Source organism: Fulmarus glacialis, unplaced genomic scaffold, assembly GCF_000690835.1.
Source record: "Fulmarus glacialis isolate BGI_N327 unplaced genomic scaffold, ASM69083v1 scaffold26723, whole genome shotgun sequence".
NCBI classification, from domain to species: Eukaryota; Metazoa; Chordata; class Aves; order Procellariiformes; family Procellariidae; genus Fulmarus; species Fulmarus glacialis.
In genome coordinates, this window is record NW_009204004.1 from 285 (window position 1) to 23,828 (window position 23,544).

At 44.8% G+C, this 23,544-nt stretch overlaps 1 protein-coding gene across 1 annotated transcript; it reads left to right on the plus strand.

Moving 5' to 3' along the window:
- Window positions 1-213: 213 nt before the first annotated feature.
- LOC104074649 (gamma-aminobutyric acid receptor subunit alpha-5) lies at window positions 214-11,486 on the plus strand (the record flags this gene model as incomplete). Its single annotated transcript, XM_009574835.1, has 4 exons — window positions 214-726; window positions 9,114-9,235; window positions 11,085-11,152; window positions 11,266-11,486. Coding segments are annotated over exons 1-4 (497 nt in total), but the record flags the coding sequence as incomplete, so codon positions are not given.
- Between the last annotated feature and the right edge of the window lie 12,058 nt (window positions 11,487-23,544).

The window sequence follows — 23,544 nt, forward strand, 5'->3', positions numbered from 1 at the left end:
ATTACTGTTATTCTTCATGCTAGCGTGAGGTTTATGTGCCTTTGCGAGGAAGGTCACTTTTTAGCCCCCCCCCGCCGCCCCATCCCACCCTCTTTTTGCTAAGCCGTGCATCAGCAGTGTGAATTCCAAGAAGCAGTAGGTGTTTCTTGGCATTTCAACTGGGATTTTGGAAAGGGAAGCCGGGTATTTAATGGGAAAAAAATTGCGATGGAAGGAAGGGATGCGGAGGCTGCACACAGCGCTAGGTTTGCAGGCATGTGGAAGTTGTTGAAATAGGTAAAGGGTCGAAATTGGCATTTGGAAAATGGTTACTATTTCTTTAGTTACTTATAAGACGGGCGAATATAAGGGAAAACTGGGCCACTGAGAATTTTTTCTGTGTTGCAGTTTGCCGTCAGCAGAAGGTAAAACATGTCCTTGAAGATACAAAATTTTACATAAACAGCTGATGTTTACATAAGCCTCGATAAGTTTGTGAAAAACACAGATAGCAGAAGATGCGGTGTTAGCTGAACTCGGCTATCCTGCTGTTTGTCCGTGTAATAATTTATCTTTTTTTTTGTGTTGTTGCAGCGTAAGAGCAAAGTGAGCAGCTGCACCTTTACCAAAGCAACCACCTGCGTTCCTCCTCTCCTCTGGAATGGACAATGGGATGGTCTCTGGCTTTATCATGATCAAAAACTTCTTCCTCTTCTGCGTTTCCATGAGTTTAGCCAGCCACTTCGGGTAAGTTGCTAATTGCGTTTGAATTTTTGCTGTGGGTTTTTTAAGGAAATGAAAAACCTTGGCTCGGTGTGGTGCGGAGCAGCCGAACAAAACAAGCGGGCTTTGCATTTCATCCTAACGTGCTGGTATCAGGGGGAAGGCAGCAATATGCTTTCCTGCTCCAATTTACTGTCTCCTGTTGGTTCTTTATGCCCGTAACGCTGTTGCGGGAAGGCTTGGGGGGCACGAGGAGCCCAGGCCAGGCCTACAGCTGCTGAGCGCTCTGACCTGGGCGTAGCACAGCCAGGGGCTGCGGAGCTCCCTGCCCCCGCAGCTGCGATGAGGGGGGCTTGCACCTTCCCCCTCACCTGGCGGGTGCAGGCTATAGGCAGTAGTGCAAGACTGGAACAGCAGGACTCGGTGCATGCTGCTAGCTGGTACAGGCTTTCCTAGTGAGTAAGCTAAGATCGTGACTGCTCGGAAGGATGGCTGAGTTTGAAACTTGCTAAAATATTTAGAAATTGTGTTTCCCTGAAGCATATAGCAAGGAATCCTGTCTCCTGATTTTTGCTTTGGATGCTTTCCTGACGGTGATATTCTGAAAACCGTATTGAAGAAATACTCCTACTATAGCTCTTAGGAAAAAAAGAAAGAAAACACAAAACCAAACAGAAACCCCCTATTTATATGTTTTTTCATAAGCCCAGAGATCTTAAGAACTTTCCAAAATCGGGCTATGCAATGAAGTCTAGAAAAAGCGTTTCGCAAGTGCTCTGGAAACGTAGGTTGATTCTTCTTTGTGGAGGAGAACAATTATTTATGATTTCACCAGAAGAAAATGAATCCTCCCAACGTGCTGATTCACAAGCACACCCATCAATTCCTTGCTATAAGAAGATACAAAATGGAGATGCAAATCAGTTTCTGATTTCAAGCAAAGTGATTTTTTCCAGACTAGAACTAGGAGAAAGACAAAACTTTGAGTGATGACTGTCTGTGCTGTAAGCAAAACTTAGCCCTGTCTCCAGTGTGTGTCCTACGAAGGCAGGTGGGAGCCTGTGACCACAGTTGAACGGTCGTAGGACAGCACACTGCAAAGGATGCAAAGAGCTGCACACTGATTTACTCACCTTGGAAAAGCTTGGTCCTGCTTTCACTGTGGTCTAAGGCAAAACTCTCCCTGGACTCTGTGATAGAAATGAAGAGGGCATAGATAGTGTGGGACTGGTTTTAAACTTGTCTTGGCGTGGTTGTAATTTGACAAAGTATTACCACATTGAGAAAATCCTGAGGACTATAACCTTAAGTCCTTCCTGATTGTCCATCATCCCTGCAGAAAGCAGCACATTGCAATAGTTGAGCATGACCTGTTTGGTGTGGGCTCTTTTAACTGTGTTACTCCTCTAACAGAAAAATAGATGGGCGAGGCTGCAAAAAAAGAGGGTTTAACTCTCCCTTTCGACTCCAAAGCAAATACTGAATCTAAGTCCCAGGTAGGAATCGGTGTGACCTGTAACCCGGCAGATAATCAGAACAGGACAGTTAGGGGGAACTAGGACACTTGTTTTCTGCAAGTTACTCAAAAAGCTTCTGTGCACTAAAATGAGATCATCACGTAACCTCTCCTTCTTCCCCCACCCCTCGTGCCCCCCGTTTCTGATCTAGTGATTTTAGTCAGGCCTGCAGAGATAAGCAGCTCCAATTCACTGCACCATTCACACGCTGCCTTAGGGCTGAATTTTGACCCTGCTCGAAAGACAGAGGATGCTCCAGCGCTTCTGTTTCAGAGGCAGAAGCAGTTTCAGAGTGTAATTTGCTAAGTGCTTTGGGACTGACTCTTCAGGACAGAACGGTACAATTTACATGTAGGCTGGTATATTAACTGCAAGAATCTAATACTGATGATACTTGCTGTTGCTACCAGGTTCTTCTTTATTAGTTTCATCCATGTTCGGACTGCACTGTTACATTGCAGTGCGTTTTGCAATGTGCTAGATAAAAGTGATTGGTCAAATGAGCACAAATTAAAAACCAAAATACAGTAGGACATTACAGATGAAGGCAGAGATTTGTCTACAATTCTCCATAGTCACTCCATGTTTATAGTAAATCATAAATACAGTTTTTGCTGACATAGCCAAAGCCACCTTGGGGGATTTTCATGCAAAATGCCTGGTAAAATAAACAGGAATTATGTATCTCAGTCTCCTAGGCTACTTCAGAAATCTCTGCAAAAGTCTGTGATTAATGTTTAACATAAATGTGAAATGACTATCGAGAGTTATCCACATCAATAGGCAGTAGAGAAGGACTGTAGGCATAGTTGGTAGCAGTTATTTAAAGAAAAATCACTGAATTAAAATTCAAAGATACAGATGAAACGAGAAGAGGATGCGATGCCCCCCACCATTGTTGGTGTGACAGTTTTATGAGTCTACCTCGGCACAAAAAGTCCAGCACGAGTCAAGGCTTTTTCAAGCTTGCTTGAATTCAGCCTTGAGTTGTATAATGCTCTAATGAGTTAAGGTATTTTGCTGGAGCATTGCAGGATAGGTCACAATTGTCTTGAAAGTAAACATTAATAATAGAGCTAGAGAGTAATTAAAAGTCAAATGTAACCATGAAGAGTATTTTCAGGTGAGACGAGAGGCTGATTCCTCCCATTTGTTTTATGTGAAGGATTGCGCTGAATTCAGTCTCGGTTTCATGAGTGCAAGGCCCGCAGGGTCAGGCTGACAAAACCAGGCAGAAGGTGGGTGCTCTCCTGGCACGGGGTCAGTGGAAGTGCAAAATAATTCGGACTCTCCTCCCTTCAGACTGATGCCCGCAGGAGCGATGCTGTGAGGCTGAGCGCATCAGTCGGGGAAGGAAATCAATGTAGGCAGGGTCCTGTCCTGCCAGGCTCCGCGGGTGCTGTGGCAATGCCCAGCATCTTGCACTTTCTGGCCCTCGGGGAGCCCATGCCGTTGCAGCCCCGCGAGGGTCGACGCGATGGGTGACTGCCTGCACCGAGATCTCCCTGAGATGAGGTAGCACGTGGTCGGCCCCGTGCCCCGGCCAACCTTACTGCATCCTGACTCTTTTTGCAAGCCCCAGACTGTCCACGGGGACATCTCTGGGGACATGCTGGTGACGCACAGTCCCTGTGCGTTTGCATTTTAGATGTGCAATTTCAGAAATCTGTCCGAGAGCCGAAACCAATGGGGACAGATGTTGTTGGTGTAACCACAGTTTAGTTGCCATCTGCTAATAATATTTATAATAGTGGAAACACGGAAAACAGAAGATCCCAATTAAATGTAGCCAACGCAAGGCTTCTCTGTACACTGTAAGAATTCAGTCTGTGGCGTGTCTGTAGTTTCACATACTTTTCCACTAGCTCACAGTCCTTATCACTAAGACCATAATCCTGCTATTTAGGCTAAACATACCTCTCCTTCAGGCTGTTATTTCAAGTTAGTCTCTGCAGCCCTAAGCAGTTAGTTCTGCTAGGTTATCCCTTTCCAAGTACTTGCAGATGCTAGGGAGTTCTTCCTCATATTTTTAAGACTAATGTTGTAAGAATTATCATATGCTTACGCAGTCATGCTTATCCATTTATTTTTTTTATTCTGTTTTACTTCCCTTCTCCATGTCTCCAGATAGCTTTTTGAACCCATTAGACAATTTTAATAATTGGAAAACTAAGTGGTTACCTAGAACTGCTTGGAGGAGGCAGACAGCCATCAGTCAATCCCTCTGCCGAACAGAAAGCTACGGCTTCAGCATCTCTGTTTGGCTTGGCCCGCCGGCTGGCCAAATAGCAGGCGCGTACCTGCGGGCCATCCGGCACGTGCTCGGTGCAGGATCAGCCCTGGCACGCCTTGCCTCCTAGTGAAGCTGCAGGTCGGTGACTTGAGGAGCTGAGAGTACTGGGAGGTGTTTAATTACTGGGAGAAATTCAGGATATTGAAAGGGTCGTTAAGGTGCAAGGGGGTGAGGACGATAAGACGGTGCCCTATGAAAAACAGGCTTTCATTGCACTGCTCACAAATTGCTCGTTCCCAGAAGGTAGTAAAACACTGCTCTTGCTAAATAAAGGAATTAAATTATTCTTTAAGGATCTGCCAAGACCATTAAAGTTTCATTATTTTCAGTCAGTTCTCTCCCCTATCCTAACGATGTGGAAGAATTGAATCTTCATTGCACAAATTCACAAAATATCAGCATTTTCATGTCTCAAGAATCTGTAAGAAAGGGATGGTAAGAAGCTAGCTTAGAAAAGTAAATCCTCTGACGTCTGGCCAGCTGACAGTATCCAAAAGTGTGCAAGTGCATTCTCCACTGTCTTTTCCACAAACTGTTAATTTGTCTGAAGTTCTGGTATAATTCCAATCCTATTAAAGCAAGCTATTGGAAACTCTACTCTTAAAAGAGAGAGGAAAAAAAATACAACTTTCCGTCACAAAATACTCCTCAGTTATTTTTCCAGTGTCTCTTAACTTTTTTTTTCCTTAAAGTTTTGGGGAAATCACGAAATATCTACCATACGTTTTCCTCTTATTACAACTAAGCTATGAATAGTACCTGTCATGATTTTGACTAGATGGCAAAAAAGACAGTGATGTTTAAAATGGCAAACGATGAACTCCTCGGAAGAGGTAGCTGAGAATCTTTAGAGTGTTATTACATTTTACGCTGATGGGCCCCTTCTGTGGCTTCTGATTTTTTCAGTCATCCCGAAATTGCAATATTAAATAAATGTGATGAGAAGTATTCCTGGTTGGTTTAGTTTATGTTCAGTAATGAGCTTTAAATGTAATTATCTTTGAATTTTCTTAGCATTTTCCTAAGGTTCTTTTCTAGGTTTATTTTTATCCGTAACTGGAAATGTCTGCTGTAAAAACATCTTTGGTTGCAGAGGGGCAATAATGTGCTTACCTACTAATATGTTGATAAAACCTGATCTTTAGCTGTGTGGAAATAATTTAGGATATCACCTGTTTTCTCAGTATTCATAGAGCTGTAGTATCTAATATATGCACGTAACTTTGCAAGTACAGTTTAAAGGTCTCATGTCATAAAAGACAACCTCAGCACTTACTCCAAAACGTGAGTTGCTGTTTCACCAGCAATCTCAAAAATATAAATGAAGCGCTAACTTTTTTGTGAAAGAAAAAGTATCGTTTGCATTAATGGCAAACAGTAATCCATCTACAAATGCAACTTCACATGATACTGACATTTCTCCGAAATTCAGCATCAGATGCCTTCTTTTTCGGGTGAAGCAATCTGCCAAATCTAAATTGGATTGCAGTTTTGCAGATGAAGTGCAGACTTTTTATAAGTCTTCACCCTAGTTGTTTCTCCATCTTTTTCATTTATTAATTAACTTTCCTTGTGGAGATAGAAAAGTATTTCAGCATCTGAGGTGTGTATACTATTCTCGTGAAAGATGTACATGAGATAGAAGGAAGCTGCATCAATTACTCTTGTTCGATTCAGAGGAGCAGTTATGAGAACTAAGTATATTTTGTCCCATCCCCACAAAAATAGTTCAATGGAAATCTTCCCTCTGAGTTCAATTGGCTTTGAATTCAGCCATAAGCACTAAAAATAACAAGCTTTTTCAAGAGCAGAGAAACTAGTGATGCTTTGTATCCTGTGCCCCCAGCACCGTACCTTTGCAATAATCCTGGCTCCGCATTTGGCATCCCTTGTTCCCATCTCCCATTGCAACAACTACATTTTACCTCTGCGGTCCTTTTCTCCCAGGATCTTTCCTAATCACCCTGAAAGTCTCCTCTATATCTCTTAATTAGCAGAGAGGAGGTGGGCTGGTTTTGCTGAGGCTGTTTCTGAGCTACATGCGTGCTGACTGGCCCAGTCAGTGAGCCAGAGGGAATAGATGACTGCTGACCTCACATTTTTACTTAATGAGGCACTAATTTAGATCACTCTCCCCTTGTCTAGTCACTGCTTCTCATGAAACTTGTAGGAATAAAATGAAGTTTGATCTCTCTGCTTCTTTGTCAGATGCATTGGAAAATGAAAACGGGTTCCTACATTGATATAGCGAAGCAGGCAGACAGCATGATACATATCTCTTTCTTACAAAAAAAAGAAGCTAAAATAAATGAGAAGAGTTTAAAATAGTATTCTAGGATTTTACCAAAGCGTTAGTTATGGTCACTGCGTATGAAGAACCTCTGTAACTTCTGTCTCCTGTTTGTATTCGGTAGGCTGCTGCTTGTAAATATTCACCTTCGCGTGGTGAATCCCTTTGATTACCATTGACAAAAAACGTGTACAGTCTTTTGTCTTGAATGGTCCGGCACACAAGGATGTCTAATGTTTCTGTAATTGGTTTGCATCTGCTAGATTAACTGTCTTTCGTTATAGTCAAACATGTCCGTGATACTGTCTGCCTCAGTTAGTCACTAGAGGTTGTGGTCACAGCATAGAAAACAGAATTAATTTGGTCTTTTGATCATGGAGAGATGCCTGAAAAATGGGCGAGATTTGCGGCTATGCTTCCGCCTGCAGTGAAGGGGAGCTCCTTGGTGGCCTTGGGCTCTCCAGAGTGGAGCTTGTTGAGGGTCGCAGTAGTGCTGGTGCCATTCGGGCCGCAAGGAGCCTCCTCGGCCAGGCGTTTGCATGTGCTTTGGTGTTCCTGGGAATCGGACCCGTGCTCCCACCGCCCGGCCTCGCCTCCCTTTCCTTTGTAATCCTTTCCTTTTCCAGCAGAAGCACGCAAGCTGTAAAGGGAACAGGCGCAGGACTGGGGGTCCCCGCGTCTGTGAGGGGCTACGTGGCCACCAGCAGCTCATCCTGAGCCAGGTCTCCTGTCACTTAAGACTTCCAGACCCATTACATGGGTGTCAGAAAGGTCCCGTTAGTGTAAACCTTGTGCAGGGAAAACCAGGTTGAGGCCCCTTGTCTTTCTCTGTACAAACCCTGTTCTGTTAGGTAAGCCTAGCGCATATGTTACAAGCATTCTGCAAGGCAAGCTGTTCAGAGGGATGCTTTGAGGTTCTCTCTTTATTTACTGATTTATTTCCCTGGGGACGGGTAGTAAATAAATACAGATTTTTTTTTTTCCTATTTTTATCTCTGGGTGACTGGCTCACGTCGAGTTCAGGTTGTTGGAGCGAAAGTGATTCCTGTCTGCCGGCAGGGTGCATGAGGCAGGGTACGGTTCTTAGTGGGGCGATGTGCCCTGTCGCAGCTGGAGCATTTGTTGGCGATTTCAGCAGAGACTGAAACTTGAATGAGCACTGAGTGTGAGCAAACTTGTTGTCTTAAGAGATGCTCATTGCTTGCAGGTGAAGCATGCTTATGGATAAATTTATATGTCTGTTCTTTAGGTAAGCAAAGACATTAGTAGGCAGGGGATTCTCCTGAGCGTCTTTAAATGAAAATCAAATGGACTTAAAAACGCAAGTTATAGTTGTGCTGTGAGCTGGAGAATCGGCTTCCTAGGCCCGAGCCATGGATACCTGAGCAGACAAGTTTAAAATAAAAAATCAATGATGTTTTGTGGGCTTAAACAACCATATCTGAAATACTTTTGTACATATCTCACTGAAATAAAAAAGACTTTGGAATAAAACCGAATCTGGCCCAAAAGATATGGAACGAGGCCCACTAGAAGTTGTTGTTATTTGCATACTACAAGGGAGGACTAATTTAAGCAAAAGAGAGAGGTGGAATGAAGAACTGTGTTTTCTGTACCGTAGTATGTTTTTTCAGATACCCCAGTGATCTGGGGTGGGATTTTTGAATGCAGTGGGAGTTTGTTATCCTCAAGTAAGGGTAGAGTTCATCCGTTGTTCTGGGAACAAATTACATAAACTGTGAAAATTAGAAGCTGTTTGGCGTGTGAGGATTAAAGGCTACCTTCCGGCAGGCTCGAAGGAGCGTCCCCAGGCAAACCCGTGCTGCTCGTGCCGCTCCCCTGCCAGCTGGTGCAGTTCCCAAAGACTGGAGAGCCAACCCGGGATACAACCAGTAACAGCTTTTTGCTGGCCCCGTGAGCTGACCCTGCTCCCTGAGGGGGACGGAGACGTGCCGGCGGCGGGGAAGTGGTGGGGCTGAGGTGGGGCAGGCCAGCGGCGGGGGACGGGCGTTACGGCATTACGGCAAGAGGGTCAGTGGGCTCAGGCGTCCCCCGGTCCAGCGCCCCGGGGCTGTACCCCCACGGCACGGGTCCTTCCTTGGGTCCTCCTCCTCCAGGGAAAGCTGTTTGTGATTGCTTACAGCAGTGAAGAAATCGCCGCAGCTGGAGCGGCAGGAGAGGGCAGAGGCTCGGAGGCTCCAAAAAAAAAGCTCCGGGCGCAGAGTTCCCTTGAGACTGAAGCCCCTTGAGGCCGAAGCCCCTTGAGGCCGGGACGGCTTTTGACATGTTTCTTTTCGTTTGCATGACATAGCTTCTCGCAAACGCCAACAGCATCGGGAAAAGAGGACGCCAATGATAACATCACTATATTCACCAGGATCTTGGACGGTCTGCTGGACGGCTACGACAACCGACTGCGCCCGGGACTGGGAGGTAGGATAATGCGTTTGCTGGGGCCAGTCCCCAGCTGTGCGGGACCATCGTCTACATGATGCCCTCCCGAATGGGTACCTGCTCTCGGCACGGGCCTTGACGAGGGAGTTGTGTGTTCATTAGCTAAACAAAGCCCAGAAAATAGACTGGTCTCCTGGCAAGTGGGGCCCAGTACAAAGGTCACTGAAAGTCTTCTGCTTCCAGTCATCGAGGTCATCTGAGGCTGGATTAGGAGAGCATACGTGATGCTGTAATTGAATATAGTTTGGGTTTCTTTTCTTTCTGGTACTCTTTTAAGCAGAGCGAGACAGGGAGCTAGCAGGTTGCTGCAGGGTTCCCTAACTGGTCAGCATGTATAAAATTATGCTGGCGACAAAAATCTGTGTTAAAAACAGATCCCCAAACCATCCGTTTTTAGACAGCTGCAGCGAATCTGTATTGATATGTCGTTTTGGTAACCTCTACAGCAGCTATTTTAAAACCATAACGTGAATAGTTGCTTGCCATCCTAACCTTGTTGAGCCCTCCTTCAGCTCTCTATCCCCCAGATTTCTCTCATCTTCTACCCATGTGTAAACCATCTGTTATGTTTCTTCCTGGCCCTTTTTTAATCTGGCTACCCCCACCCCTTCCTCCTGTGAGACCAACACATTGCTTTCATCCCTTTCTCTCCTTCTCCTCTCACTTTACACAGAGATGCTTGAAAATAGGGCTCGATGCTCATATCTTATGTAACGAACTTCTGAATTTTCCGCCCTTAAATTAAATTAGTCCTGGATTTGAAAAGATGCCAGAAAGACTTAGAGTCTTGAGGGTAGAATTAATTTCACCTAACTTTGGACATCTATAATATAGATGTCTGAAATTGGGCAGATCACCCATGCCAGCAGAGGGGAATAGGTCCTTCCAAGATACACTTCATCGCATCCTATAGTAGGTACCGAATACGAGCCGGCCATGTGCGCTCACAGCCCAGAAAGCCAACCGCATCCTGGGCTGCATCAGAAGAAGTCTGGCCAGCAGGTCAAGGGAGGTGATTCTGCCCCTCTGCTCGTGTCAGTGCTCTGTTCAGCTCTGTGGCCCCCAGCATAAGAAGGACATGGACCTGTTGGAGCGGGTCCAGAGGAGGGCTACGAAGATGATCAGGGGGCTGGAGCACCTCCCCTATGAGGACAGGCTGAGGGAGCTGGGGTTGTTTAGTCTGGAGAATAGAAGGCTTCGGGGAGACCTTATTGCAGCCTTCCAGTACTTAAAGGGGGCCTAGAGGAAAGATGGGGAGGGACTCTTTATCAGGGAGTGTAGTGACAGGACGAGGGGTAATGGTTTCAAACTGAAAGAGGGTAAATTTAGACTAGATATTAGGAAGAAATTCTTTACTGTGAGGGTGGTGAGGCACTGGAACAGGTTGTCCAGAGAAGTTGTGGATGCCCCATCCCTGGAAGTGTTCAAGGCCAGATTGGGTGGGGCTTTGAGCAATCTGGTCTAGTGGCACCCTGGTCTAGTGAAAGGTGCCCCTGCCTATGGCAGGGAGGGTTGGAAATAGATGATCTTTAAGGTCGCTTCCAACCCAAACCATTCTGTGATTCTATGATCTATGATCAAAACCTGTCGGTCAGAGGAATTGCACCCTTGAAGGGCCTGTTTCTTTCCACTGATTATAAGAGAGCCTGGGCTCCCAAAGGTCGACAGCTGCATTTGATCAGGGATGAAATTCCTCCTCAAACATCATCTTAATTTCAAGCTTTTGGGGATTTTTGAGTGAGTCAGAAATTGTTAATAGAGAAATGCATCACAAGCACATATTTGCATCTCAAAGCAATTACTAATGCAGAGCCTATATTTATTACAGAGAGAATAACTCAGGTGAAAACAGACATCTATGTTACCAGTTTTGGTCCTGTGTCAGACACAGAAATGGTAAGTTCGAGCGCGTGGCTCCCAACTCCATTGTATTTACTTTGCTAAAGTCATTTTTGGAACCATCGCTTCTATTCAGATCCTGCAATACCTCGACTGTTTCTTTGTGCTAGGAATACACCATTGACGTTTTTTTCCGACAAAGCTGGAAAGACGAAAGGCTGCGATTCAAAGGACCTATGCAACGCCTCCCTCTTAACAATCTGCTTGCCAGCAAGATTTGGACCCCAGACACTTTCTTCCACAATGGCAAGAAGTCTATTGCTCACAACATGACAACCCCAAACAAACTTCTGCGCCTGGAGGATGACGGCACTCTGCTCTATACCATGAGGTAATAACCGGGATCGATTTCTTTGGACGCTGATTCCCAGCTAGCTCTGCAAATACTTGTGGGGAGCGCCACTTCCCCCACTCATAGTAGAGCCAGGCAACAAATCTTTCACACATATTTATGTGAATATCAAGAAAAATGGAAAACATAATTGCTGCCTACAAGTACCAATTAATTTATAGCTTCTGAATACTGCTAGTGCTTAAATATTTCCTTTGATTAAATGGAAGGCATATTCTCAACAGATTTGATGATTCAGTCCAGCTTTTTTATGAAGATCTGTTCTTTTACTGTTTTTATTTGCAGCTGCAGTGCTGATTGCAGGAGAACTGTCTCCAAGGCCAGAAACTGAGATCTTGTTCTGGGGCAGTACATCTTGAATCCTTGGAGCTTTTACTATTATTTCTTTCAATTTCACTAGTAGTGCTAAAAGGCAAATCATCATAGGGATAAATGAAATAAGCTAGCAGCACTGTGAAGCTGCTTTAGTAAGTACTTTGAAAACAAAGCTGGCACATTATATTGGCAGAGAAGCAAGTTCGTGTCTTAGATCTTCGGGGTTGTGCTCCTCATCTGGTTAGAAGATACTGTCAAGGTTCATCATTGCATAACCTAGATACAAGATACAATATCGGTGATGTTAGAGGATTGTCTGAAATTCTTCTCAGGCCAAATCCCACATTGGTGTATGGCAGTTTGCTCATTAAAAGTAATTAGCCTGTAGTAATTAAGACTGCCGTCTATCTTCAACAGGGTTTTCTCCGAGAGTGTAGTCATATGGGCAACACTTGAAAAGAGATGAAAGGAAAAACTACCGAGCAAGAAAGTGTTATTCTGAGCTTATCATGTACAAGCCCAGCATGGTGCCTGAGACCCAGCAAAGTGCTCCGGAGCCTGAAGTTAGGTGCTGAGATGCCCGGGTTTTCAGCAGGCAGCCCCCAACGAAGGGAGGGGGGGGAGCTGAGCTCCCACCGGCGCCCCGTCCTGCTGCGGGGCCGGCTCTGCGGGGCACAGCCGACGGCCACCCGGTGCCACATGTTGGGAGGGCGAGCCCCGAGCTCGCTCCCGGGGCCCAGTGGTTAAGATTTTTTGGGGCTCAAGGGGATTACGCTCTCGTACACAGGCACCTGGAGCTTCCCAGATTTTATTTCAGGTGTTTTCGACCTGTTCTGTTTGTTTATTTATTTTCGCCCTAGCCTTAAATCCCTTCTTCTGAAAGGAAAAGAGATTTAGGAGAAGTAAGATATCCTTACGTAAGTCCTTACAGCTTTAGACCATCACAGCTGTAACTGCACTAACGCTAAAAAGACTTAGACATGATAGAGTTCATGTTTAAAAGAAGGAAAAAAACCACTCATTTGCTCCTCTGCTGTGTGAATTACTGTTCTTACTAGCCCCAAGTTAGTGATCTCTGCAATAGTAAACTGAAACTATGTGAGGATACACATACACGCTTAAATGAATAAAAGTCAGAATAACTATCAGAGAAACTTATTTTCACAAAGATGTTTGTAACGCCGTCCTTAAAACCAGTCTCACTGCTGCTAGGACTACACTAGTACCACTCCAGAGACTGCTGCAGAGGCAATTCCAGGTTATCTGTGTAAATTACTTATGTAAGTAAAGTCCAGATCAGGCTCGCGGTCAGCCTGGAGCAAAACATTACATCGTGTGGCAGATTCGCAGCTGGCATGCTATTTGTGTGCAAGCACTGGGTTTTGCAGTGTTAAAGAAAAGCAGCGAAGCACCGATTCATGAGGCAATGAGCTGAGCTACCCAAGGTAGCAGAGCGAGACCTGGGTGAGCGAGACCTAGGTGAGCTTGCTGCTGAATCCGAGTTACTCTGCAGAGGTGCCTCTCCTGTGACCATGGCAGAATATTGTCACATCAGGTGCCACAGGCTGTAGGTGTATTGAGGAAAAGACAGTGCCCTGCTCAGCATATGCAGCTGGAGAAAAATTTGGGTTTGACACAGACTTTCTCATCGTCCTGCTCAGTCCCTTTTCTCCTGGTTTTCACAGAGGGAAAGCTCTTTGGGATTGATGTTTTGTAGGCTACAGAAAGACACAGAATGCTTTTGTAACCTAAAAAACATGCAACATAACTTTTTTTTTGGGGGAGAGTATTGTGTGTGGGTGTGCATGTGTGTGGAAATAAATTCCCACTAACCATGGTGGATGTGATAAGCAATGGAGCGCAAAGCTTTTTAAATAGCTTGCCTTCCACTATTGCAAGTAATAACTTTAAAAATAAAAGAGTGTCTATGCTATTCTGTTTAAACACAAGTCAGGAGACTGCTTTTGTAATGTGCATGGAGCTGTGCTACTTTAGGGATAGCAGTTTTTCATGATGGGCGTTTCAGCAGCGTGAGTGATGCTCCGCCACGAGGTGGCTTGAGGATCCCGTCCCAACCTGTGCAGAGGTGACTGCGACATGCAGCCAGGCCCTTCAGCTGCCGCCCAGCCCTTTTCAAGTCCCCACGAAGGTAACAGCTCATCAGCACTACCTAGCATGGCTTTCCGTGAGAAGACGGGCAGCATTGGGCTTTTTGAGGAGAGAGCTGCTTGTCTCGGCGGTGGTGCACTGATTGAAGATACTGGGTCTTGGCCGGGGCTTGAGCCCCATCTCCTGTAGCTCCCATCAGGCTTGCTTGGTTCTCAGGATCTGGAGATGTGGAGACAACCCTCTGTTAGCTCTGCATTCCCCTTGTTTCCAAGGAGGAATTGCGAGCTTCCCAGACTGTACGTAGGAGTAATCCGTGCGGGGAGGATTGGACCCTCTGTCATTGACGGAGATGCCTGAATTGCTTTTGCAACCTCGCATCTGGCTGCCTGAATGAAGAGGAGGAAAGCAGCCGAGCCGATGCTGACCTTCCATCTTATTTGACTTCCAAATATACCGAGTGTGATCAGCTGAGCAGACTTCCAGCTTTAGCACTTGTCAGTACATACATTTTCATGATACATGTGTTTACTTATAAAGAAAAATTATTTGCATATTGCATTTGATGATATGTTGTCTAGGTCAGAAGTTGATGGGATATATGTTGCTAGGGAAATCTAATGTATGGGCTTCTGTATACGTGCAGTATTAAAACTCTTCTGCATGAATATAGGAACACAGCATGGTCTTTAGACAGATTTCATAGGCAGCAGCGTTCTCTGCAGGGAACGACTTAATAATTCTGATTGTCTTTCATTTGGTAGGCCCTATTTGGTTTATTTCGCGAATTTGGTTTACAAATGATACACTGCTGAATTGAATGTTGCAAATTCTGATTCTGCCCCTAGAGGGGAGTATTGTCCGTATCTCCACTTTTAAATGATTTTTTTTTTTTTTTTTTTTTTTTTTTTTTTGTAAGAGCAGTGTGGTGAAAAAGCACTAGCAAATGTACTTCATATTTCCCTAATCTCTATAGAAAATAGCTTTGTGAATGGAGGCAAAAAGTTGATTCTTCCCCTTTAAAAAATTAAAAGATATTTCATTTATCTTATCTGAGAAATAAATGTTGTAAAAAGCATAAAGCTCGTTTGTTCCATGAAACTATTCTGAAAAATGGGGACAGTGGTTTAAGCAACCTTTTCAGGCTAAGAGAACCAAAATGACTCAGTGAGCTGCATTTTTTCACTCAGTGGGAATTGGCTGTAAAGACAGAAGCTCTGATAAACTTTGCTGTAGGATGCCAGAAAAAAGCTGCGAGTCTGCCTTTTTTTTCCCCCAGAACTTGTATGAAGTAGAGCATGCTCACTAGAGCTAAACCTTTGGACCATAACTGAACTTTTGGCCAGCAGTTCATAGGGAATTTTTGGTGATTTTCTGTCAGCGTGTAGATACTGAAAAATCTTTTTGTGTCCTCACAAGGGCTAGGGTCCTTGGAGCTCCACTCTCGCCATCATTTTGAAAGGACCCAAGCCACTTTAGCTACCACTAGGGCTGCCAGGCATCTGATATAATTTGGGATTTTAAATATGACGTGGTCAGACATCTGAAGAGTATACAAACAGATTTTTCCCATGTTATTACGGTGACTGAAAGTTGCCAGAGATCCTGAGAGTGCATACAGTTGAATCTGTGCCATTACTCTGCAAACACATAATTTATCAGCTGGAGACTGCAGACATTTGTCAGTACAGTGTTTAAGAAACTCCAAAAGTTTTAGTACAGCCCTGAAATACAGTTATCTTTACCACTCCCGGAAGACATTTAAAATTCAGCAATGTGTAGGGCAGCTATCCACTTGATGGCAGCATAACCACGCTGCTTGCTGTTTTGGAGCGCATACACAGGCTTATCTAGGCTGAAAATACTGCTTCTTATATTAGCACTGAGCATTAAAATTGTATGTGCAAGCGTACACATGTCCTGGGTGCATGTTAGCACAAAATCTGCTCTTACATGAAGCGCTTCATTAGCGAGCTAACCATTTTATGCTGTAGAGCTATTGGTTATAAACTCAGTTGACTGGAAGATACGGCGCTGTTTTCAAGACTTCCATTGGGAAAGCCAGGTTTTGTTTGCTTAGCTTTTTTAAAGGGAAAATTATTCTATGAAAAATGTGTGGGTGCTCAAGCGCAGCCTTGGCCAGATGCAGGTTTGCTTGTGTGGCCCTGAGCAAGGAGTGACCAGCAAATCTACACTTTAAAATGAACCCTTAGTTTTCAATCAGCTGGCTAGTCTAGATGGGAGCATTTCTGTTCAATTTGCATTCATTGTTCTTCTTTCAAAGGGATGATTTCATTTATGTATCCATTTATATTTACAGAAAGGGATCTGGCAATGCTATTGGGCATTGTATAAATATTACAAAACTAATTAGGAGCTATCAAGCCATACAAATACGCATTTCCTTTCCCCGTGTTAGACTTGCTGCCTTTTCTTTCATATTCAAGCTTCAAACTGCCTGAAGCTGGAAGAAAAAAAAATAATTTCTTTACATTGGGATGAATCTTGCAGAGTGATGAAAAACTGCGGTGGTGGCAAGGACTCTCAGCTGCTTTTCATCAATTCAGATTTTGACAGAGTGAGAGAAAATAGGGATATACGAAGTGATGGGCCCTTCCCTGAGGATAGCAGCAGGATTCTTGTTTTAACACCAAGCCTGTCGGTTCCCATCTCTCTCTTTTGATTGCACATCGCCCCATTTCTTGAAAGTTGTCCTTCAAGGAACCAAGATTTGTTGTTTTGAAAAATCCATGGCTGGAGTTACCCATAGGGAGAGAAAGGCATCAGAGGAGACCGTGGTGTAATACATTCAAAATGGGCAATTATGACCTGCCCAAATATAGTCCCTATGTAGAGCGCGTGACAATAGCCTATTCTGCTGGTTATAAAAGTGGGCAGAGCCCTGCAGAGATCTCCATCACAGAGACAGGAACTCGCACAGCAAGGGCAGAATTGATTAAAAGACAAAACCCAAACTAGAACCAGCCCGTTCTTGGATGAGGGAGGTGCTTGCCTGGACTTTGAGGGGTTACAAAAGGTCCAGCTTTAGTTTCAGGTCCGCGCTGAGCACAGAGGCAGACCCATCTTTCCCTTAGGGTTAGCTGGTACAATTTCTGCCAGATTCCCTTGTGCTCCCCCCATTTTATAAGGATGGACCAGGAGGGCCCACCTGATGTCCTGGGTGTGCTTGGAGGGGATGGGGTGACTGAACAGAAATCGGCGGGAAGCAGTGCCCTGATGGGTACCCCCCAAGCACCCCTAGGAAAGCACAGCTGCGTTGCTGACTCTGTCTTTGCCCAAATCTGCAGACAGGTCCCAGCTTCTGCAGCTGGGGGCGTCGGAAGTCCTGGTAGATGCTGAAGAATTGTTATGGCTACGCTATCTTTTTTTATTACCAGCGAGGATAACATTACAGTGAACTCCCTAGTCATTTCACTTAGACTAAAATTAAAATCTTCATCTGCCTAATCGGAAATACCGTCCCCCTGAAGTACATTTATGTTTGTGCTGAAACATCAGACTGCCTATGAGTAATCTAAAATACGCTGTGGTGGAGTGCACCAGGCAGGATGGGTGGGATTCACCTCAGCTGGTTGTACTCATCTGTAACATTGATGGCTGCAGCTGAGCCTCTTGGCTCAGAATTGCTCCCAGCGCAGGGAGAGACTTTCTTCAGGAGTTAGTTGACTGCATTATTTCAGATGCCTACTTTAGTATGAAAGATGCTTATTTCTCTCCACTCACACTTTAGGAGGTTCCTGTTTTTTTCACAGTGGCAGAAAAAGGAGCATAGGGTAACTACTGTTACTACTGATGTCTGTGTTTAGTCACGAGTCCCATCCTACTTACTTACTTCCATTGGTGTTTCCCACCCCCATACTCATGTAGCCTGGGGATTGGTAGTGCGCAAGCCACCTAAAGCTATGGGATGTTCTGGGCAGCAGCCAGTCCTGTAGCTGTGCTGTGAAGGACTTGCACAGTTTCCTCTCCATGCAACATAAAGCCCAAGTGCTGCACACGTGAGCCCACTTAAGTTGGGTTCAGTCCTCCACTTTTGTCTAGGTGGGTGTAAGAGGGAATATAATGCACCTTAGGAGGAGCTCAAGAAACCCCAATAAATTGCAATCCTGCCTTTGCTTCTTTAGATGAAAGGAAGAGCCCTTGGGGTGCATACAGCACAAGAATTTTGTTGGTAGGGAAATGGGTATCTAGAGAGGGATGCCAGAGGCCAGCTAGCTGCTGGAGGGTGCTGGGTATCTGTGGCTGAGTCAAGAGTGGAGGATCAGGAAGATGCATTTGAGGGCTTAGATGAGATAGGGTTTTGCAAGAAATGGGGGTAGAAAGGTTTTGGGAAGCAGGATGCTTGGTACTGATGATGGTCACTCAGGAATAACTGGAAGGTACTGCAAATTGGGATATAGATATCTGAGGTAGTCAGAAGGTAAAAGCATGTATGTGAGGAATAAAGGGCTTAGGGAGGCTGGAGGGCGGCTCAAAGCTACTTCAGAAAAGAAGACAGGAAGGGACTGGTCTACGATGCTTCAGAGATGTCTCATCAGATGAACATATTATGGTGGGGTGAAAAATTAATCCTGGATTGTGTTATACCACAGTTACCCCATAGGAAATTCTTGGTAATTTGCCCTTCTCTGAAGGCTTCATCAAATCAACATACCAATATGTATAACTGAGTAAAGTCGTGCAGTGGGCATGGGTAGGAATAGTCTTCATTGTCCCATTCCATTCCTTTCTACTTGGCTTCTTCAGCCTTTCTACAGGAAAGTGTCTTGGTGTGATGGTGCAGATGAAAAAATACACGTGGCTTGTCATTTAATGAGTAGTCCACTGGCAGTGCCTGTTTCCAGTCTTTTGTCTACTCTGTTCTGCAGAAGTCTTAAGACATTGCCTTTGGAGACCTCAGTTACTTTCTAAGAGATCTTATTATGTTAGCATATCGTATATTGATGTTCAGCCTGACTTACTCCATTTTCTGCTGTTAAATTAAAATTTCCTGAAACCACATACACAAATTTGTATCTTACAGTCATGTTTATGTCACTCAAAAAACTCCGAACTGTTATTTCTATCTGGTTGCTCTAAATGATGAAGCAAGTCTTTTTCACCAGGCTCTAGCTAAAATCCTGAGGTTGTGTCCATTATGTGCACTATATCCAGTATAAAAGTTTAGGAAGGATTTCTGCAAGCAAGGCTGGCCTTCCCTTTGCATACTCCTGTCAGGAATTTGGGTCAGGAAGCTTTGGGACTGGAAGGGATGATAAAACCCTGGATTATTTTAATGGCTCAGTCAGACTTCATAAGGTTGTCTCATTGCTCCACAGTCATCTCTTCAGTGGCTAATGCATTCATGTGTCCTGTCCATGTAAAAAAAATACTATGTTTTGACTTAGAGATTCAGCTAAAAGATAAGGAAAATTATCAAAATCTCCTTAGTCAAAATACCTACTATGTTTTTGCCATTAACTGTGCATCTTAAAAACATCAGTTATGCAAATTGATTTCAGCATCAATTAAACTCAAACCACTATCTTTAGGTTTGCTCAGTCTGGTGGCAGAATATGCATCTCACCCATTCTACCTGCTTTTGCTTTTCTGTCTCTTCTGAAGGTGTCACCGAGGTGACCTGTTGCTGAGGTGTAGGCACAGCTCTGTTGTCCCTGTTTGTGTGTCAGGGCACAGGGATGCATGCCCTGGGGGAAATAGTATCCCACTGATCTTCATAGGAACAAGGAGGTCCCATCCAGCTGCTTAACTGCATCTTTGTCCTGGGGAGATCTCGGTGGAGAGAAGGAGCCAAGTGCACTGCTGAACGTGGTTTAGCATGGGGACAGTCAAATGTCACTAGGAGATTCGGCCCTTCCTTCTCTCAGGTTGCACTACAGCAAACAGGTGCTTACACTGTAGCAGATGCTAGTGCTGGTGGTAGTATAAATAGCAAACAGATGGTAAGTTGAGGTCTGTTTGATGACTGTTTATGGTGTGAAACAGCTGAGGGATCAGAGGGCTCTTTCAAACCTGCCCCTTTATCTGGCACTTCACTGCTGTATTGATCAAGAGTATGTAGCACTTCAGAGGCAAGGCAAAAAAACCCAGGTAATAATGTCCTGCTTGGATGGCTAAACAACCTCTTCCGTGTACCAATAGGGGTACATATAAATAGGCATCTGCACGTGTTTCCCTGTGAAGGAGCATATCGTCAAATTGCTGGATGCATGCCCCTTTCACACAGAGGCATGGAGGAGCATTGAAGTTACACAAAAGGCAGGAGATCTCGATGAGAGGTGACCTGGGAGGTGGACATAGAAACGTGAGGTGAAGACGAAGAGGCTGGGGTTAAACGCGAGTTGCTGAAAGGAAACTGTGGTGAGATGTTTTGGAGCTCTAGATCATTCGTCTGAACTGTGGAAAATAACCAAGGATTTCAGCTCTGTATTTAGAGTTGCCAGATCACAATCCCTCCTACTTACCCTCCCGTGTCTGTGCATCCCAGTCTAGACGTGAGAGAGCCCAAATGGCCTGGTACTGCCCATCCAGTCCCTCCCGCCCCTTATTACTTTCTAAATCCAGCTCATTTTTCTCTATAGAAAATACTGCATGCAGTTTTGTGCCTGTCCATACAAATATAAATATGTGTGAACTGGGAGGAAGGAATAGGATGGCTGTGCAACCCTCATCCAAGGGGAAACGTGTGCCATACTGACATGGAGGAAATGGAGGAACAAAAGCTCCTTTGACCAGTCAGAAAACCTGCACCAATCAAATTGTCTAACAGGTGGTATCAAAATTGGAGGATGGGTGCACTGTGCCGTGTCCATCACGGTCCTGAGCCCCCATCACCTAGGGCACCTGCAAGAGCTTTCTGTGCTCCCTTCTTCCTCATGTACTTGGGTTTTCTTCTGAAAGCAAGGGTCAGATGACCCCCTGTGCGGTTGGGAGGCACCGGGCGTTGCCTTCACCGGCTGGTTCTGCCAGTAGCTGGGACTGGCCTCTCTTGAGAGCCAAAGAGGAGCCCATAGTTCGGTCTTAACACAGCGCTGCAAGAACAATTGTATTTATTGCAGTTAGCACATAGTTGAACATGCCACCAAAGGGCCATGCTGATGAGATCACAGTCAAAACGCGTAGCATGTGCAGACTCAGGGAAATGGCATAATGAAGTGTGGGCTGGTTGAGATGTTGTTTCCCGTTTTACCTGCATCAACAACTGTATCAGCTTCTCAGCATTGCTAGTGCTAGTTAGATTTTTGACTTTTCATTCAAGAATTCCGTAAAAATAGTAGCTACTGCAGAGGAGAGATTTGAAGGCCTTCCTCATGGGGTGTCAAGGAGAATTCATCATGTAGGGACCAGCAAGGAGAGAAAGCTTGGAGAGGTTTTTAAGTGAAACTATCATGTAGATGAGTGCAATGTTGTGCTATAGCTGCATAGCCATATTGGTTTAAAGTTTCTTTAGGAAAGTAAGGTTTGTAGGCAGAGAACCTAAAGAAGGAGTTGACTACCAAAAAGCTTGGGTTTTTACTGCACCAGTTAGTCTGATAAAAAATAAAACTTCTTCCAGCAAGTTTTACCTCGCTCATGGACTTCATTAGACACCTTGCATGGCAAGGATGGATAAGCATAAACTCAGTGCTTCATCCATTGCTTTTATCTGTATTAAGGAAATACTGTAGAATGAAAGGTATTACCTCTACTATAAACTTTTACCAGGAGCTGGAAGTCTAATTCTTTCTATAAGCCCCCAAATCCCTATCAAAGATCAGATAATTTAAGTGTCCTATTGATTATTTCTTTGCCTTTCTCAGTTCTTCCTGTGTCTAGAGGTTGAACATCCCCCCCTGCTCCCATCTGAGAGTGTGCTCTGGGTATGCCAAGGTACTCCAGATGCAGAGAGGTCATTCCTGTAGTGGTGCAACTTTTGAGAACAATCCTGTCCACCTCAGATCATCTCAGGATAACCTACTCTTCAGCACAGTTAATCTAGACAATTAAAGTCTTGTTTTTTCACTTCAACATAAGCTATGCTAAGGATTTGATTTGCTTAAAATGAAAGTTTTGCTGTCAAGTACACCAAAGCATCTGAATTATATATTCACAGCTCACAAAAACATCAGTAACTGGAGCTCTTAGTCCTCCATAGCCCCTTCCCTGTGGCATTTTCCAAGCACATTTTGGTGTCATATAAAGTTAACATATCTCAGCATCACAGGAAAGTTGGGAAAGGGTAGTATTCTTGGCAGAGTGGTTATGAAGGAAAAATGAACTAAGACAGAAATTTCTGCAGACCACCTCACTCCAGCTGCTAGCTTTAACTTCTATTCTGTGTTCACTTTGTATGGTGGATCCTAATGAAACGAGTGTACAACCGGCATTATAAATAACGAGCAGTGAACTGCCTCCACATCCCACGCAGAGGTGCAGAACAAGACCTTGAGTCTATATTTTGGCCTCTTACCCAACACAGTGATGGAGATTCTTGAGTAAGGCAGTGTTTGAGTTACTGAGAATAATCACTTCTCTCTCCTGAGCCTGGCTGCAGACAGTCACCCAGCCAGGGACGGGTTTCAGGGTGAGACTTAGAGCCGTCGATATGGTGGCTGAATGTGTATCCACATCCTAACACTTCTGTGCTGTCACCACCATCCGCAGGGTTTGTTAGGACTGTATGGGAAGTGCTTCAGAACCAAGAAAGGTCTTTACATATGTATATATATCTGTTTGTCTGTGTGTATATATATGCTCATATACTTCAGGGACACAGGGAGACATCAGTTCCCTGGACTACACATTTACTGTGCTGGAGCCTGAAATGAGTCTTGCTTTAAAACCCTTTGAAAGGAATAATGGTTCGTTTATAACAGTGCTTCCAAGACATCACAGTGGGAGAACGGGGTGAGTAGTTGCATCCTGAGTCCAGGCTAAATGAGTAATTTCACAAACCTAACAATGTGTTCACAGTTTGAAAAAAAAACAACCCAAACCAGCAACTCTCTGTTATTCTGTTACCCGCATGAGCATGCGAGAGTGCGTACTGGAGATGCCGCAAGGGCTCAAATTGTTTTGCCGAGGTCTGTTGGAGCGGGTACCCAGGGAAGCTCCTCCTGGAGTTGGCTCCTGAGAAGGATCTGACCGGACCCTGAGGTCTCCCTTTGCAGGGAGCCAGCCCCTCTGGGTGGGGCACAGCCTGGGTAAGGCTGGATCCACTTAACTCTTTTTGGGCATGTTGGGGAGGTGTTGAGATAGATTTGAGATGAGTTTCAAGCAAACATTTTGCCTTTTTTTAAGGCAAATGGTGATGGCTGGCCTCATGCTGGGAAGGGCACTTTGGCTCTTCTGCGCCCATTCTGGCCTGAGCCCCACAGTGGGTACTGGTTGCCAGCACAAGCAGGGCCAAAGCACAGCATTAAAATGCTGCTTTTAATCAGGGGCAAGGGCAGTGCACAGAAATAAACAACTAAGAAGGCGGAACTGGTTTGGGGATTAGGGCAAACAGGCGGAAGAGCTTCGTATCTCTCTGGCCCCAGTACCTCAGAGCCAACAAAACTTTCCGTGTGTCCCTTTCATCAGTAATTCTTGTTATTCAACACTTATCTTGAGTTGA